General features: G+C 36.5%; 2 protein-coding genes across 2 annotated transcripts; one reads left to right on the forward strand and one right to left on the reverse strand.

Annotated features, from left to right (window-relative positions):
* Positions 1-12,400: 12,400 nt before the first annotated feature.
* LOC138889816 (uncharacterized) lies at positions 12,401-12,965 on the reverse strand. The gene is made up of 2 exons (XM_070173152.1): positions 12,813-12,965; positions 12,401-12,673 (listed from the first exon to the last, which is right to left on the reverse strand). The coding sequence occupies exons 1-2, from the start codon at positions 12,963-12,965 to the stop codon at positions 12,401-12,403; spliced, it is 426 nt and encodes a 141-aa protein (XP_070029253.1).
* A 1,077-nt stretch (positions 12,966-14,042) lies between these two features.
* Positions 14,043-15,658, forward strand: LOC104227205 (F-box protein At5g07610-like). Its single transcript, XM_009779401.2, has one exon. It carries the CDS (start codon positions 14,054-14,056, stop codon positions 15,296-15,298), a length of 1,245 nt encoding a protein of 414 aa, XP_009777703.1. The 5' UTR covers positions 14,043-14,053; the 3' UTR covers positions 15,299-15,658.
* Positions 15,659-16,200: the final 542 nt, after the last annotated feature.

Genomic DNA, 16,200 nt, shown 5'->3' on the forward strand with positions numbered 1-16,200 from the left:
CACTTCAGACTTCACAATTTCACAATCTCTTCTGAACTCACACTATAGTATTCTGTCTTCCTATTTGCACTTTGGCTTTTACAAGACTACTGCTTTTTCTACTTATTTATTCAAAACTAGTATGTCCTGATTTAAGTTTCAGCATCACCCCAACGTGTTTACTTACAGTCTTTGTATCCATGTCTACTTTATTATTTTCTGTAGAGTTCGATATTTAGCTTAGTATGCCTATGTTCTACTGCCTGTTTCTATTGTGAATCTTTACTCCCTATCCTATTACCCCTATGTGTTTGTAAATGGTGGCTTAGGGCATGGCAATATGAGTTGTTGTCCATGAACTGAGCTTTGAACCAATGGGGTCTTAACCTCTAAACAGGCTGGAGGGTGTGCCAGCACATCCCATTGCTGGGTATGCCTATCAGCCTGCTCTTCTTGTGCTCTCGCAATCCCCCATTCCCTATATCCCTATGTGTACTGTTTCCCTTCCCTTTTTCCCCTTTCAGAATTCTGCACTTGCACTCTCTCCTAGTCTCTAAGTTCTGCCCCCTCTTGTGAGCCTTGCCTTGGGACCTTGAGTTCCCTCTGAACTTAGACACCTGAGGGCTAGCCCTTTCACACTGCACTTTGGCTTAATATGGTGATACATTTGGATGTAAGTACTGCCCAAAGTTCTTATGAAACTCTTAGGGAAATCTGACACACCCAAGCGGTAGGAAGGCTTTGAAACATGATCTTTGGAATTGGTTTACTTCATACTTTAGACAAGAAGTTTGAATCAGGCTCTCCTTGGTTGTAATTTTCAACTTCTGATATATTTTCTTTACTTTATTTTTTCTGGACTGTAACAACTTTGTAATAAACTATTGGGATGGCTAGTGAAAAGGGGGGGGGGATAACTATGTATGTAAAATGGGTAGATATCTTGCTCATAGGGAATTTCTGATCTCTGCATATCACATAGATATCCTGCCTATAAGAATTCTGCACTTTCATATGTAGATACTATGCTTGTAAGGAATTCTGTACCCATATAGATATCCCGCCTATAGTTTTCTGAAATTCTGCATTCATATGGATATCTTGCCTATAGTTAAATTTCTGCATCTCTCATATAGATACCATGCTCATAGTTAACTGGAAATCCGAATCCTGCATATGCATCTGTCATTAGGCAAACCTGTTTATAGGGCTTAAATAACTAACTACATCTAGATATCATGTTCATAGGCTTAAACGAAGTACAACATTTAGATGCCATGCCTATAGGATTTCTGCACTCTTGCTATGTCTGTAAAAGTGTCCAAAATTGACAACACATAGAAAGCATGCCTATAGGAGCTTTAATCGAATCTGAACCACTTCATTTACTTATAAGTTTAAAACCAGTCACAAATGACTTGTGCTCTTTTGCTAAAACTCGCCTTTCTTTAATAACAAATGATTTTTTTTCTTAAACCAGTATGTATTCATGTTTACTTCATTATTTCTGGAATCAGTAGATATCATGCCTATAGGGTCTTCGTCTAACACTTATGCAAGCCATAGGGTGAAAGTTTATAAACTGAATCAGATTTTATATGCTACAACCAGCAGGCAGGCCTGATTCAAGCTTCTTATCTGAACTATGTAATAAATCAGTCTGCCTCGACCCTTTAAGTTTTAATCAGACCTTAAACAATACATACAAGTCATGCTACATTATGTGCTTTCTTTGGTTTAAAGGAGGTCTGTTTGAGCCCTTTTATTTGTTATATGTTTTCCCCAAACTTGCTATATGTTTTTGTTTGTCGCCTTAGTATTTTACCTTTTGAAACCACAAATAAGCCCAATACCTCCTCCCTCTAAGATTAGTAGTCCCAAGTGCCTCCGGGGCTGATAGGATTGAGGCGGGTAATAGCATACAATAAGTAAACAAGACCATTCCGCGCTTTAATACCTTAACAGGGTGGGAAAGGGTAGATATGGATATGATGACCATGCAATAACATCACGTGTAGCCCCTCATTGAGGAGTGATTACCAGATATTGTGTGGGGTGATCCATATTATTAATAAACCTAGGACCCCCCTTTCCTTTGTTTTCTTTGTCTCTTTTAAATCTTTTAAACCATTTTCTTTTAAGAAAATCAACTCTTTTAGTTCCTTTTTCTTACTTTTGTTTATTACGTGAAAACCCCCCTCTTATTTTGAAGCCTTTATTTGCCTATGTGTTGTTCGTACTTAAAGTCACAATAATAGCTTGGCCGGGAACCATACTAGTGGATCTTGAGGGGTGCCTAACACCTTCCCCTTGAGATAATTTCAAGCCCTTACCCAATATCTGGTTGTTCAAATCAAACCTTCTCTAGTGTCTTAATGCACTCAAATCATTAGATGACGACTCTTCACTTCAAACCCAATTCCTAAAAGGGAACGAGTTGTCCTCCCAAATGTCATAAACCCGATTTCGCGAGAAAAAGGGGGCACGACAGCGTGGCGACTCTGCTGGGGATGATTTTTAGGCTTTTACCATTTCAGGCTATTATTATGACTTTGCGCTTCTCTATATGTCTTTATTTGCTTAATGCCTTTAAGCATTTAATTCCCTCTTCTACTGCAAAAACTAACTTGTTTCTTGTTTCTTTCCCTTATTTCTTTCACTACTTTCCTTTACTGCACTCCTTTATTACTGTTTTAAATTATTGTAATTATTACTTTATGAACGTGCAAATACGTGACAACTTGTTTTAATTGCATATGCATATTTCCAACATCATATTCCACTCGTGCCAAACAAATACCATAGCAACGCTTATAATGAGTGGTTGCGCTCTTCCGATATTATCACCCTTTAAATCCGGAAAAGGTGTATTTACGATAAAACCAGTCGATCAACGGTGTAGTCGACGGTTTCGTGCCTTTTCCTCTTGAGTTGTCCGCTCAAGGGTACCAATCTAAAACCCCCATAGAAACCTTACTCTATTTAATTGTGCATGCATCATGGTCAAACCTAGCCGATTCAGTTATGTTGTCCACATAATAACTCTTTAAGATAGCCTTATCCAAAGTCCACTGGGTTTCCCAAACGGACACTATCATGTTTTGTGCATTTATTTGGAGAACTAAATGCTTTTATTCCAATTATTGGTATTTAATAGTAGAATCTGGTGGGGGTAAGGGCCTAACCCTTTTGTCTTGCAGAAACATGAGGCACGAAGTCCCCGGATTCGGCATGGTCACAAACATCCACCTAAGGTTGCTAAGCTGGTGGGAGGATCTTCATTCCAGTGATCAGACTCTTGTCCGAAAATACCTAGGAAATCTACCTTCCCTCCTGGAGGTCTAACCCAACAATAAAATCATAGAAGCTGCTACTCTGTTTTGGGATTGTGATAGGTATGTGTTTCGCTTCGGAGAGATTGAGATGACACCCCTGCTAGAGGAAATAAGAAGATTGGCCGGTATACCATGGGAGACCCCGGGTTTGTTAATGCCGAAAAATCGCAAGGGGTAGAGGTTTTCTCAAAATGATGGGCCTAAAGAAGAATCCATACTTGACATATTTGAAGGAGTCCTACATTCCCTTTGATTATTTGTACGAGAGGTACGGTCACATCAAATCCTACCGCACTTATCCGGATGAGTTCTCCCTTACATCGTTGGGGCATATTCACCGAAAGGTCATTGTCTTCATGTTCTGCTTCTTGGGGATGATAGTGTTTCCAATGAAGAAAGCAAGGATCCATACCAGGCTAGCCATGGTCACCAAAACTTTGATGGAGGGAATTGGTGGACAACCATTTAGCATAGTTCCCATGATCATCGCAGAGATATACCGATCCTTGGAAAAGTGTCAACAAGGATCCCAACACTTCGAGGGCTACAACTTGCTACTCTAGCTCTGGCTCATGGAGCATCTTCAAAGGGGTGAATATCGGCAAGAGATTCAGTGTAGAGACTGGGACGATCATATAGCCTTCCATCAACTAAGGTAAAGAACTACATGCCCAACATGTTTGCTCAACCAGAAGATGCCAAGGGGTGGGTGGATCTGTTTGAAAATCTAACTGAGGATCAAATACAATGGATGTTCGAGTAGTTCCCTACTGAAGAGTTCATCGCCCGATCCAGGGACACACCATTTCTGATATTGATCGGTTTGAGAGGAACCTACCCTTATATCCCTCTCCGAGTTATGAGACAGGCTGGTAGGAAGCAGGTTATACCAAGGGTTGACAAGATGAGTCACTTCCGGGCTGACTTCCAAGCTGATGACAGTCCTTATAAGTGCCAAGCTCAGCATATGTGGCATTGCAAGATCATCATGGGAAGAGATACTATCGAACCAGACAGATACCATGCTGGCTGCACCCCATACTATTTAGGCTGGCTGGAGGATAATCACAATGGTCTGGACCAACCCGGGTTTGTTCGAGGTCACAGAATCATCGATGAAAGGGCTAAAGCACATGTCAAATACAACCAACTGCGCAAGAGGATTCGGGAATGTGAAAGCGAGCACCGTGAGATTCAAGAAGCCCACCAAAAACTGATTGAAGAGTGGAAAGACATGGCTGTCAGTGCCAACAAGCGATTAGGATACCTGGAACGAGGTTTGGTGGAGCTGAAAGGAAGTTTCTCAAGAGGATCGAGGACTGCCAGAATGATGAAGGAAACGAGGGTGGACACCTGGCCAGAGCCTACCTGCTGCTGGGACTTCGCGAGCTGGTGAAGCTGTTCGATGGAGCCAAAGATGCCGAGTCTGGAGAAGGTCCTTCTGGGACCAAATAGATAGGAGTTCTCTTTTACTTTATGAAATGTAATAAGGCCAATGACCACTAGTGACATTTTATTCCTTGTTATTTAGTGTCGTTTTGGGATTCGTCTGCTTTTTATCAATAAAATAAGGCATTTAGCATTCTAAGTTCTCCAAATCAATTTGTCGCTAGGCCTACCTCGGGCACAACGAGGCTCCCAAATTAGGACACGATTTATATTCTTGCACTATGTGTTTAATATTGCAACATCTTTTCCTTATAATCCTCACTGACTTGTTACCTTTTTTGTTTTTACTTTTTGTTTATTTACTCCCCTCCCCAAAGGTTAGTTCGTGCACTCTGGCATCATCATCATATTCCACAAGATCAAAGGGCCCTCTACCCACTCCTCCTCCTAGTCCTATCAGAAGCAGGAGCAAAGGAAAGATGGAAGATTTGAACAACACCAGAAAGGAAAACTCAACTGAACGGGTAGAGGTCACTCATTGTAAACAGTAAATCTTCACATGGAAGCATTTTCAAAATAGTACAGGGCATTTTAAATTTTTATCAAATTATGTAATCCAATTTCGGTAATGGTAATCATATATCTAGTAATAGTAAAACATGTCTAGTAATAGTGAGAATACTTCAAATAACTGTAACATCTCAAGTAACAGTAAAACATATCTAGTATTGGTGAAAACATTTAGATTAATCGGTAAACATCTCAAGTAAATTGTTCGGTACCATATCAAGTAAAAGGACTTGTCCCACATGCAATTTCAAAGCATCGGTAATACATTTATTTTCAAAATCATATATAAACCATGCAGGTTATAAAAACACAAATTGTGGTAAGACTACTACTCACAGTACTTGTGTCGAAATACCAAACTCGTCGCCTCGAGCGATCTATACGGCTTTCTTCAATCAATCTATAATCACATCAATATCGATCTTGTGTTAATTTCTTTGTTTAAGCTAATTCATAGCTAAATTTAGCTTCCAAATCCTCAACGTTTTTGTTACACCATCAATTTTTTGGATTATATTTATCCATGCTATGAGTAATTTAACTAGTCTATAATCTATCAATTCCAACTTACTCGTATATTTATTTATTTTTCAATTTTCTTTTACCCAAATTATGCCAATTATGTGTATATATCTAAATCATATAGGATCACTATCGACAATACTTTCTTTCTTACCTAACAAAATTATATACACCTAGAAGATAATCTTAAGTAAGTGAAGTAAGAAAGTTTATCCTTTGAATTAAAAAGAATGCCTTCAACAAATTGCCTTTGTTTCTATGTATGTTCCCATATTTAATTTATATTACTACATACAAAGATATAAAGAATTTGATTGGTTTTAAAAAAATAAATCTTCATTACAAAGTATTCTACGGGTACCCATGATTCTTCCACAAAGTGCTATGAGTTAAGGGAAGTATTACTTAATCTTTTCTTGTTTCTAATTATATTAGTCAATCTCACTATATAACTCAAATTATTTAATTTATATACTCTCATATTAGTAAAAAAAAATATAAGAATATTATATTACCTATTTTCCAAAGTTGGTTCCAACCTCTTTCTTCTTCTTCTTTTTCTTTTTTCCCTTCTCTGCGTTTTTTTTTGCTTCTGATGCGCTGCTGCTTTCCCTTTCCCCCAATTCCCTTTTCTTTCTTTTGGTTCACGTGGGCTTTTGCCCTTATTTTAAATTGATTAGGTTTTCTTTCTTTCTTTTTATTTTCTTTTCTTGTATTATTTTTTTTTGTTATGTTAAAAGACCAACATACCCTAACTTAAATATGGGTCATGACATTCTTTCCGGTGACAAGCGAGATCATTGCCTTCGGGTTTAACTATCTTCTGCCTTCGGTTTCACGTGTCATTTTCTCATGCAATCATTAAATATGAACATATTTTACCCTATACAATATCCGGTTGCGATCCGCAGAGAAACAAAAATGTGGAAAAATACTTTTTAAAATTTAAATTGTTGATATTACAACATTATATTTATATTCATGGTACTAAACACACCCTAAACCTAATCTGTTTTTATCTTTACCTATTATAGCATGTAACCTAATTTATTTTCAAATTTTTAAATTTTATATTTTAAGGAGACTTACTTGTAAATATCTTTGGGTCTAACTTAGTGAAAAAAAGTTCTTTATGTGTATATAATTTAAAGCTCTTTAACAAAGTAACAAAATGCATACAAAAATTAGAAAAGTGGTGACAAAGACCTCAATTCTCACCTCCGAAACGGTTAATCTTAAATCTTTGTTTACACGTACCGCTTAGGAGTCCAAGGGCTAAGCTGAACATAGGAGAGGACGTAGTGTCGTTGCCATACCTTCAATTCTTTATTTGGATTCAGGACATGCTCTCCTATGAATACGAGCATACTGCTGAAGTTAAGGGTAAACTTATCTAACATCTTGGTGAAGAATAGTGCATTTTGTCTAAGCTTGAGGAGGCCCCCAAAGGGCAAAGAGGCACCTGGTATGTCTTTGACCATACAAATCACTGGTATTTGAAGTTATTGAGCATGTTTGATTTATGAGTCCCCAATTCTGTTAGCTTCTTTGATACAATGTTAACTTTGGGTTCAAATATAAAATGGGAAGTTTAAATTATAAGTAAGTATTATTTTTTTGGAACAGAGTATAAAAAGTATTTCCAAATAAACTGAAAGAGAGAGAGAGGATTAACTTATTGCGGACACGTTGACCTTGTATTCTCTTGACATCCAACTTTAAAAAAAAATATATTTCCTTTATCTAGGGGGATAGGGAAGAGAGTTAGTGATCAGTTGATTAATTAAGTAAGATGTGGAACATAATAATGTAGTTGTAAATATTTATCATTTAATTGACAAACAATAGCGAAACAAAATTTGGAATAACAATTATTGAAACCAAAAGAAGAGTTATTATAAAACAATAAAAGTAGAAGAACAATATTTTAGAGAAAGAAAGAGAGGAAATTCTTATTGAATTTTGGGATGAATTACAATGGAATAGAACCCCACTATTTATAGGGAGAGGTTGACTTAACCATCAAGTAATAAGCCCTAGAATCTCTCTAAATATGGACATTCACCATAAATAGAATTCTATTTATAACACTCCCCCTTAAATGTCTACTCGATAAGTAATGTGCCTCGTTAAAACCTTAACTAAAATAAAATCCATTGGGAAAAAATTCTAGAAAAGGAAAAAGAGTACACATCTCTAATAATATGCCTTTTGGTTGCCTCGTTAAAAACCTTTCAAGGAAAACCTAGTGGGACAAAACCTTGTAAGGGAAAAAGAGTGCAACGCGCATTAACTCCCCCTGATGATAGCATCAATTCACATCCTTGAGCTTTCACATCCCGATCTTATACACTAGCTTCTTGAAGGTTGACGTTGGTAGAGATTTTGTGAACAAATAAGCCATATTATCACTTGAACGAATCTGTTGCACATTGATATCACCATTCTTTTGAAGATCATGTGTGAAAAATAACTTTGGTGAAATGTGCTTTGTTCTATCTCCTTTTATGAATCCTCCCTTCAATTGAGTTATGCATGCTGCATTATTTTCATACAAAATTGTGGGTAACTTGTCACATTTCAAACCACATTTGTCTCGAATAAGATGTATTATAGACCTCAACCACACACACTCTTGACTTGCTTCATGAATAACAATTATCTCAGCATGATTAGATGAAGTAGACACAATTGATTGCTTAGTCGATCGCCAAGATATGACAGTGCCTCCACAGGTAAATACATAACCTGTTTTGAGACCGAGCCTTGTGTGAGTCAGATAAATACCCAGCATCAACATAACCAACCAGATCGGGACTGCAATTGTTGCCATAAAATAAACCCATATTGGTAGTCCCTTTTAGATGCCACAATATGTGTTTGATTCCATTCCAATGTCTCCTTGTAGGAGCAGAGTTATATCTTGCTAAGACATTAACTGAAAAAGTTATGTCACGCCTTGTAGTATTAGCAAGATACATTAGTGCACCACTAAGATATGGTACTTCAGGACCAAGTAGCTCTTCATTCTCTTTTTGAGGCCAGAATGGATCCTTATTCACATCAAGTGATCGAACAACCATCGGAGTACTTAATGGATGTGCTCCATCTATGTAAAACCGTTTCAATATCTTTTCTATGTAGGCAGATTGATGAATAAAAATTCCGTTTGCCAAATGTTCAATTTGCAAACCAAGACATAATTTTGTCTTTCCGAGATCTTTCAGCTCGAATTTCTTCTTTAAATAATCAATTGCCTTTTGGAGTTCTATAGGAGTTCCAATAAGGTTTATGTCATCAACATATACGGCAAGTACAACAAATTTCGATGTTGTTTTCTTTATAAAAACACATGGGCAAATGACATCATTTATATAGCCTTCCTTTAATAAATACTCACTAAGACAATTATACCACATTCGTCCTGATTGCTTTAGACCATACAACGATCTTTGCAATTTGATTGAAAATATTTCCCGGGACTTCGAATTATTTGTGTTTGGCATTTTAAATCCATCGGGAATTTTCATATATATCTCATTATCAAGTGATCCATAAAGGTAGGCGGTAACCACACCCATTAAATGCATGTCAAGCTTTTCATGGACAGAAAAACTAATGAGATAGCGGAAAGTTATAGTATCCACAACGGGTGAATATGTCACTTCTTAATCGACATCAGGCCTTTGTGAAAATCCTTGTGCAACAAGGCATTCCTTATATCTTTGTACCTCGTTTTTCTCATTTCTCTTGCGTACAAAAACCCATTTATAGCCAACATGCTTAACACCATTAGGTGTTTGGACTACAGGCCCAAAAACTTCATGTTTTGCAAGTGAGTTCAACTCTGATTGGATTGTTTCTTGCCATTTTGGCCAATCAAGTCTTTGTCGACATTCTCCAACAGATTGAGGTTCAAGATCCTCACTTTCTTGCATAATGCTAGATGCAACATTATATGCAAAGACATAATCCACCACTATATCCACTCGATTCAACTTTGTCTCAATATCGATTGGATTTATTGATAGTTCCTTATTTTCTTGAGCCTCGGGCTTAGTGGATTCCTCATGAATCTCAGAATTTATTAAATCGTGGATTTCTTCATGAGGTTCTTTCGTAGTGTCATTTTGATCATTTGTTTTCCTTTTTCTAGGATTTTGATCTTTGGAACCTAGTAGTCTGCCACGTTTTAGGCGTGCTTTTGACTCATTAACTATGACACTAGAAGATTGTCCAATAGGGACATCAATATGGATTGGAACATTCTCTGCAGGGACATGTGATTTTGTTATCCTTTTCAAATCCATAAATGCGTCTAACATTTGATTTGCGATTCTTTGCAAATGGATAATCTTTTATACCTCTTTTTCATAAATAGTGGCACGTGGATCAAGATGATATAATGATGGATTTTTTCACAAAATTTTCCGTTTGGTTTCACCAACTTCTCCCCTAATTTTGGGAAAAGTGTCTCATCGAATCGACAGTCTGCAAATCGTGCAGTAAACAAATCCCCCATCAATGTTTCTAGGTAGCGAATGATGGAGGGCGATTCAAACCTAACATATATTCCTAACCTTCTTTGCAGACCCATTTTGGTGCGATATGACGGTGCTACAGGCACATATACTGCGCATCCAAAAATTCTTAAATGGGATATATTAGGTTCATGACCTAAAACTAGTTGCAACGGGGAATATTTATGATAATTTATCGGTCTGAGACGAACTAGCATTGCTGCATGCAAAATGGCATGACCCCAAACAGAAGTGGGCAGCCTCGTTTTCATGAGTAACGGTCTTGCTATCAATTGCAGACGTTTAATTAAAAGCTCTGCAAGACCATTTTGAGTGTGAACATGAGCTATAGGATGTTCCACTTTTATCCCAATTGATAAGCAATAATCATTAAATGCTTGGGATGAAAACTCATCAGCATTATCAAGTCTAATAGACTTAATTGGATTATCGGGAAATTGTGCCCGTAATCGAATTATTTGTGCCATTAATTTTGCAAACGCGAGGTTGCGAGATGACAATAGGCACATATGAAACCATCTAGAAGATGCGTCTATTAAGACCATAAAATATCTAAATGACCCACTAGGTGGGTGAATAGGTCCACAAATATCCCCTTGTATACGTTCCAAAAACGCAGGGGACTCAATTCCAACCTTTGTTGGTGATGGTCTAATAATTAGCTTGCCTTGATAACAAGAAGTGCAAGAAAATTCATCATTTAAAAGAATCTTTAAATTCTTTAATGGATGACCATTTGAGTTTTCTATAATTCATCTCATCATAATCGATCCAGGGTGTCCCAATCGATCATGCCAAAGTACAAAAGTATTGGAATCAGTAACCTTTTGGTTTACAATAGAATGTGCCTCAATTGCACTAATTCTTGTCCAATACAGGCCACAAGATAAAGATGGGAACTTCTCAATAACCCTCTTTTGGCCAGAGACGTTCTTGGTAATGATGAGATATTCAAGATTATTCTCATCTATTGTCTCAATATGATATCCATTTCGACGGATATCTTTAAAACTCAACAAGTTCCTCTTGGACTTGGAGGAGAACATTGCATTCTCTATGATAAGTATTGTTCCCTTAGGTAGAGTTATAGTAGCTCTTCCAGAGCCTTCAATTAATTTGCTACTACCAGAAATTGTAGTAACATCTGCCTTACACATATTTAAATGAGAGAAATATTTCTTCTCTTTGAATATTGTATGTGTCGTACATGAATCAATTAAACAAATATTTTTTACAATTGAACTTTGTTCCAAGTTTGCTTTGTGGAATATCCATATTTGCTTCCCATTGTTTGACATACAAAAGAAATATACGAATAAACATTAGTATTTTTAGAGAAATAAACTAGGCTTACAAACAATTTGCTTGAATACAACTATTAAAAGTGCAGCATATTTTTCCGAATTACAATCGGCTTGTTCACTATTGTTCTTTTATCTCACAGAATTTCAATAATCCGAAACTTCCAAAATCAGGACTACGAAATGAAGTGAAAATAAATAAACAAAATTCGCGCGACCATTACAAAAATTCACACGGTCAAGTTATGTAGATTGACGCCTTATACCTTAACAATAAAAAAAAGAGAAAACATCTACTTGGACAATTGTGAATTTTTTTTCTATTAATTTATACACATAATCAATTATACATAATTGATAACAAGGGTAGTAATTCACTAATTGAGTTGCTATCGTACATCTTACATCTGTAAGTTTCGATTTTCGCTAGATTTATTTTTCGTTCCTCGATAAAAATAAATAAGCAGAACTAACTTTCAAAAGACTTGCTTTAACAAGGCAGAACTAACTTCTATTGTTCAACTCCAGTAACTGATTTTTTTTCACATCACAATTACTTTAACAAATAATATATTAATCATTGAAGATTAAATAAATTAAAACATCGTTTGCAACGAATACTAGAACTACATTTAATCAAAACTAACTAACACAATTTTATAAAACAAATAAAACTAATGACTACTACTCATGTAAAGAACTATGATTACATGATATTTATTCACTAACTACTATGAATTGGCAAAAATAAAAATTAAACTACTCAATCATCTTTCACCACGGATCCATCACCGATCAAGTGGTCTATTTTTCCATTAGGGCGCTCAAAGAAGTCTGCCACATCCAAGTGGGTGATGTCAAAATCATTGCCAGAGACAAAATTAGCTTCAGGGACTTTGTTCTTTAGAGATGCTTGATAAAGCTCAACCAAATGTCTTGGTACACGACAAATATTTGCCCAATGGCCTTTTCCATCGCAACGATAACATTCGGTTTCTGAACCATTTGCCTTTGGTTTCTCATCTTTCCCTTTCCACTTTTGGTGGTTATTTTTCTTTAGGGGTGATCAACACCAGGAAAATTTCTTGTCCACGGCCATGGCCACGACCATGACCACGACCACGACCACGAATAGGGCCACGGCCTTTTTCACGCTTAGCATAATGGGAATACACCTCATCAACTTCAGGAAATGGTGTAGACCCAGTGGATCGATTTTCGTGATTTCTCATAAGCAAGTCATTGTTTCGCTCAGCCACAAGGAGAAGAGAAATCAACTCAGAGTACTTTTTGAAACCTTTCTCTCTGTATTGCTGTTGCAAGACCATATTAGAGACATGAAACGTTGTGAACGTTTTTTCAAGCATATCATAATCAGTGATAGTATCTCCACAGAGTTTCAATTTAGAAGTGATTATGAACATTGCAGAATTATATTCAGAAACAGACTTAAAGACTTGGAGCCTCAGATGAGCCCAATCATATCGTGCTTGTGGAAGAGTGACCAACTTTAAGTTGTCATATCTTTCCTTTAAGCCATTCCACAAAACAAGTGGATCTTTGACTGTGACATATTCTATTTTCAACCCTTCATCAAGGTGATGACGCAAGAAAATCAAGGCCTTAGCACAGTCTTGGGTGGATGCTTTAGTTTTGTCTTTAATGGCGTCTCCAAGACCCATTGCATTTAAATGGATTTTAGCATCCAACACCCATGTCATATAGTTCTTGCCCGAAATTTCAAGGGCAACGAACTTTCTTTTCATAATGTCAGTCATAATTAAAAGAGGAGAAAAGTTGTACCTTAATCTTCTTGAGACGGTAGAGTCTCGGGCTGATAACGTGTTGTAAAACAATAAAAGCAGAAGAACAATATTTCAGAGAAAGAGAGAGATGAAATTCTTATTGAATTTTGAGATGAATTACAATGGAATAGAACCCTCTATTTATAGGGAGAGGTTGACTTAGCCACCAATTAATAAACCATAGAATCTCTCTAAATATGGACATTCACCATAAATAGAATTCTATTTATAACAAATAAAGAAATATTGCTTTATTTGTATTATCAATATTGGCGAATAAAATAGTAGTTACACAAGATATGAATAATTTAATAAAACCACTAGCGGAAAATGAATGATATGAAATGATTCTCCAATAACCGTCGTAATTAAAATACTTAACCCAAGCTTTGAGGTATTCTTTTTTCCTGTCATGTCATCTTAAAAAACACTTTGTGATTTTCCAAGGATGATATATGAACCTAATGCGTTGACTTATTGGGAGAAGATTAATTAACTTGGCGTACTTTAGAAGAAACGTTCTCTAGAAGCTAAATATTTGGCAAATTATATAAGACCACATATATGTCCCAACTCTACACAGAATAAAAATGCCAAAAATCAGAATTAAGATGATTAAACCAAGTCGTTTATCATCATTTTCTGCGAATGTAGTTTTTTCTAATGAAGAACTTTTGATAGAGATTCTTCTCCGTCTTCCAGTAAAATCACTCGTCCGATGCAAATGCGTCTCCAAAAAATGGAGTTGTATAATCACTTGTCCCGAATTCACCCGCCTAAGAGTCCCCTGTCTCAACCCTGCCCGCGGCCTTTTCTTGCACTGCTCTTCTTTTTTGATTAACCCTTTTCATCAATTTGTATCACTTAGTCTGGAAAATCCTATTCAAGCACCATTCCAAAAGCTCAGTTTTGTAGATGACCCTTCTGGAATAAGAATTCTCCAATCTTGCAATGGACTTCTGCTTTGTTGCAGCTTTCGTGCTCACGGACCTAACAAAAACTACTATATATACAACCCAACTACCCAACAATTCATCACACTTCCTAAACCAGGAGGGAAAAGACAAATTTCCAAGGTTATTTTTGGGATGAAACTAGCGTTGGATCCGTGGAAATCGACTCATTACAAAGTGGTTTGCACCCGACGGTCTGACAAGGCTCCTGAGCACTATCAAATTGAGATTTATTCATCTGAGACTAAGAAATGGAGAGTCTCGGGTCCACCTTTTCCTGCTCGTTACGATATAGGATTTCAGTACACTGGAGTTTACTGGAACGGTGCTATATATTGGGAATGCGGGGACAACTCGTTACGTTTCAACGTGGAACACGAAAAGCTCGAAAAGTTTCCAATGCCTTGCATTGGTAGAAGTTGGGATGATGAGGAGATGAGAGTTGCTTATTATGGAGAGTCTTATGGATATTTGCATTTAGTCCAGGTTCATAGCCGCCAAAAGCTCACTTTTTATAATATTTATGAGATGAAAAATGATGGTACGGAGTGGTTCTTGAAATATGAGGTGAATGTTGAAGATGTTGTCGCCGCGTTTCCTCATATGATTCGACATTACCTTGAGCCAACAGACTGGCATTATTTGGCGATGGCTGTGCTTTGTGTAGTCAGAGGGGAGAAAGAGGAGGATGACTTCATGGTATTGCACATTCCCAGAATGGTCATACGTTATAATTTGAGGGGTCACACATTTTACAAGCTTTGTGAATTTGGCAATAGTACAAATGATGACGATCAATTTGAGGAGGTAGATGAGGAATATGAGGTTCCTATAACACTTATTTCCCTCGAATTTGGTTGGTTTAGTGCTTTCCAATATATTGAATCTTTATTTTGTCTGTGATTCTGTTATGAACACAAATTATTGTCTGTCGGACGACATGGATGAGAATTTGGCAAATTACATTTGGGACCATGCAATGCACACGACATAAATAGACCTATTTTAATTTTTGGTAATTAATACTAGTTTTTATTACCAAGTTAAAAGATATACCTATATAAGCAAAAGAAATATTCTACTATTTGGGCTACGAACTGGTCTTAGTTTCATTGTTTAGTTTTTATAAAGCTTTCTCTGGAACCTCCCTGTTCTATTTAATTTTCTTGCCTTAATAGCTTTTGGTTGCTTACTGTTAAGGGCAGAACTTGGCTTCATTGATCGGCAAGCAGGGGCGTATCTAGGGGCTCCTGGACACGTGAATCCATAGTCTCCCCTTAGATCATGTATATTAATGTTATATTTTAAAAAAAGTAAAATAATGTATGTGTATATCAAAGTACAAAATAATATATAATGCAATAATTATTGAGTGCACCTCTCTAGGTGAGGTTGAAAAGTCAAATCTTATGTTATTCTTAATATTTTTCTTTTATTAAGTTTCATATATATAATTGTCATCATAGTTCAAAAGCATAATGGCAATAGTAAGAACTTAAACATTCAGCCCGTCAAATTTATACCCTCGATCACCTCGATAGTGCACCAATTCTCTTGAAATTTTAGATCCCCATGAGTTTTTAAAATCTATTTCTATTCAATCAAAGCTTACATTTGTTACAGATTCCTTCCAGTTCCAACTTTTAGCCAATATCGACTTCTTTTTCCATCACTGATATCAACTCATTGTAAGTTTGTATCTCCCGTTCTGTTATGTAAAGTTTTGTTTTAATCTTTACCGTATTAATTATTTTTTACTCTCAATATTAGTTGTACCTTTTCATAATTTTAAATTCTTTTGTTAA

Source organism: Nicotiana sylvestris, chromosome 4, assembly GCF_000393655.2.
Source record: "Nicotiana sylvestris chromosome 4, ASM39365v2, whole genome shotgun sequence".
Taxonomy (NCBI): Eukaryota; Viridiplantae; Streptophyta; class Magnoliopsida; order Solanales; family Solanaceae; genus Nicotiana; species Nicotiana sylvestris.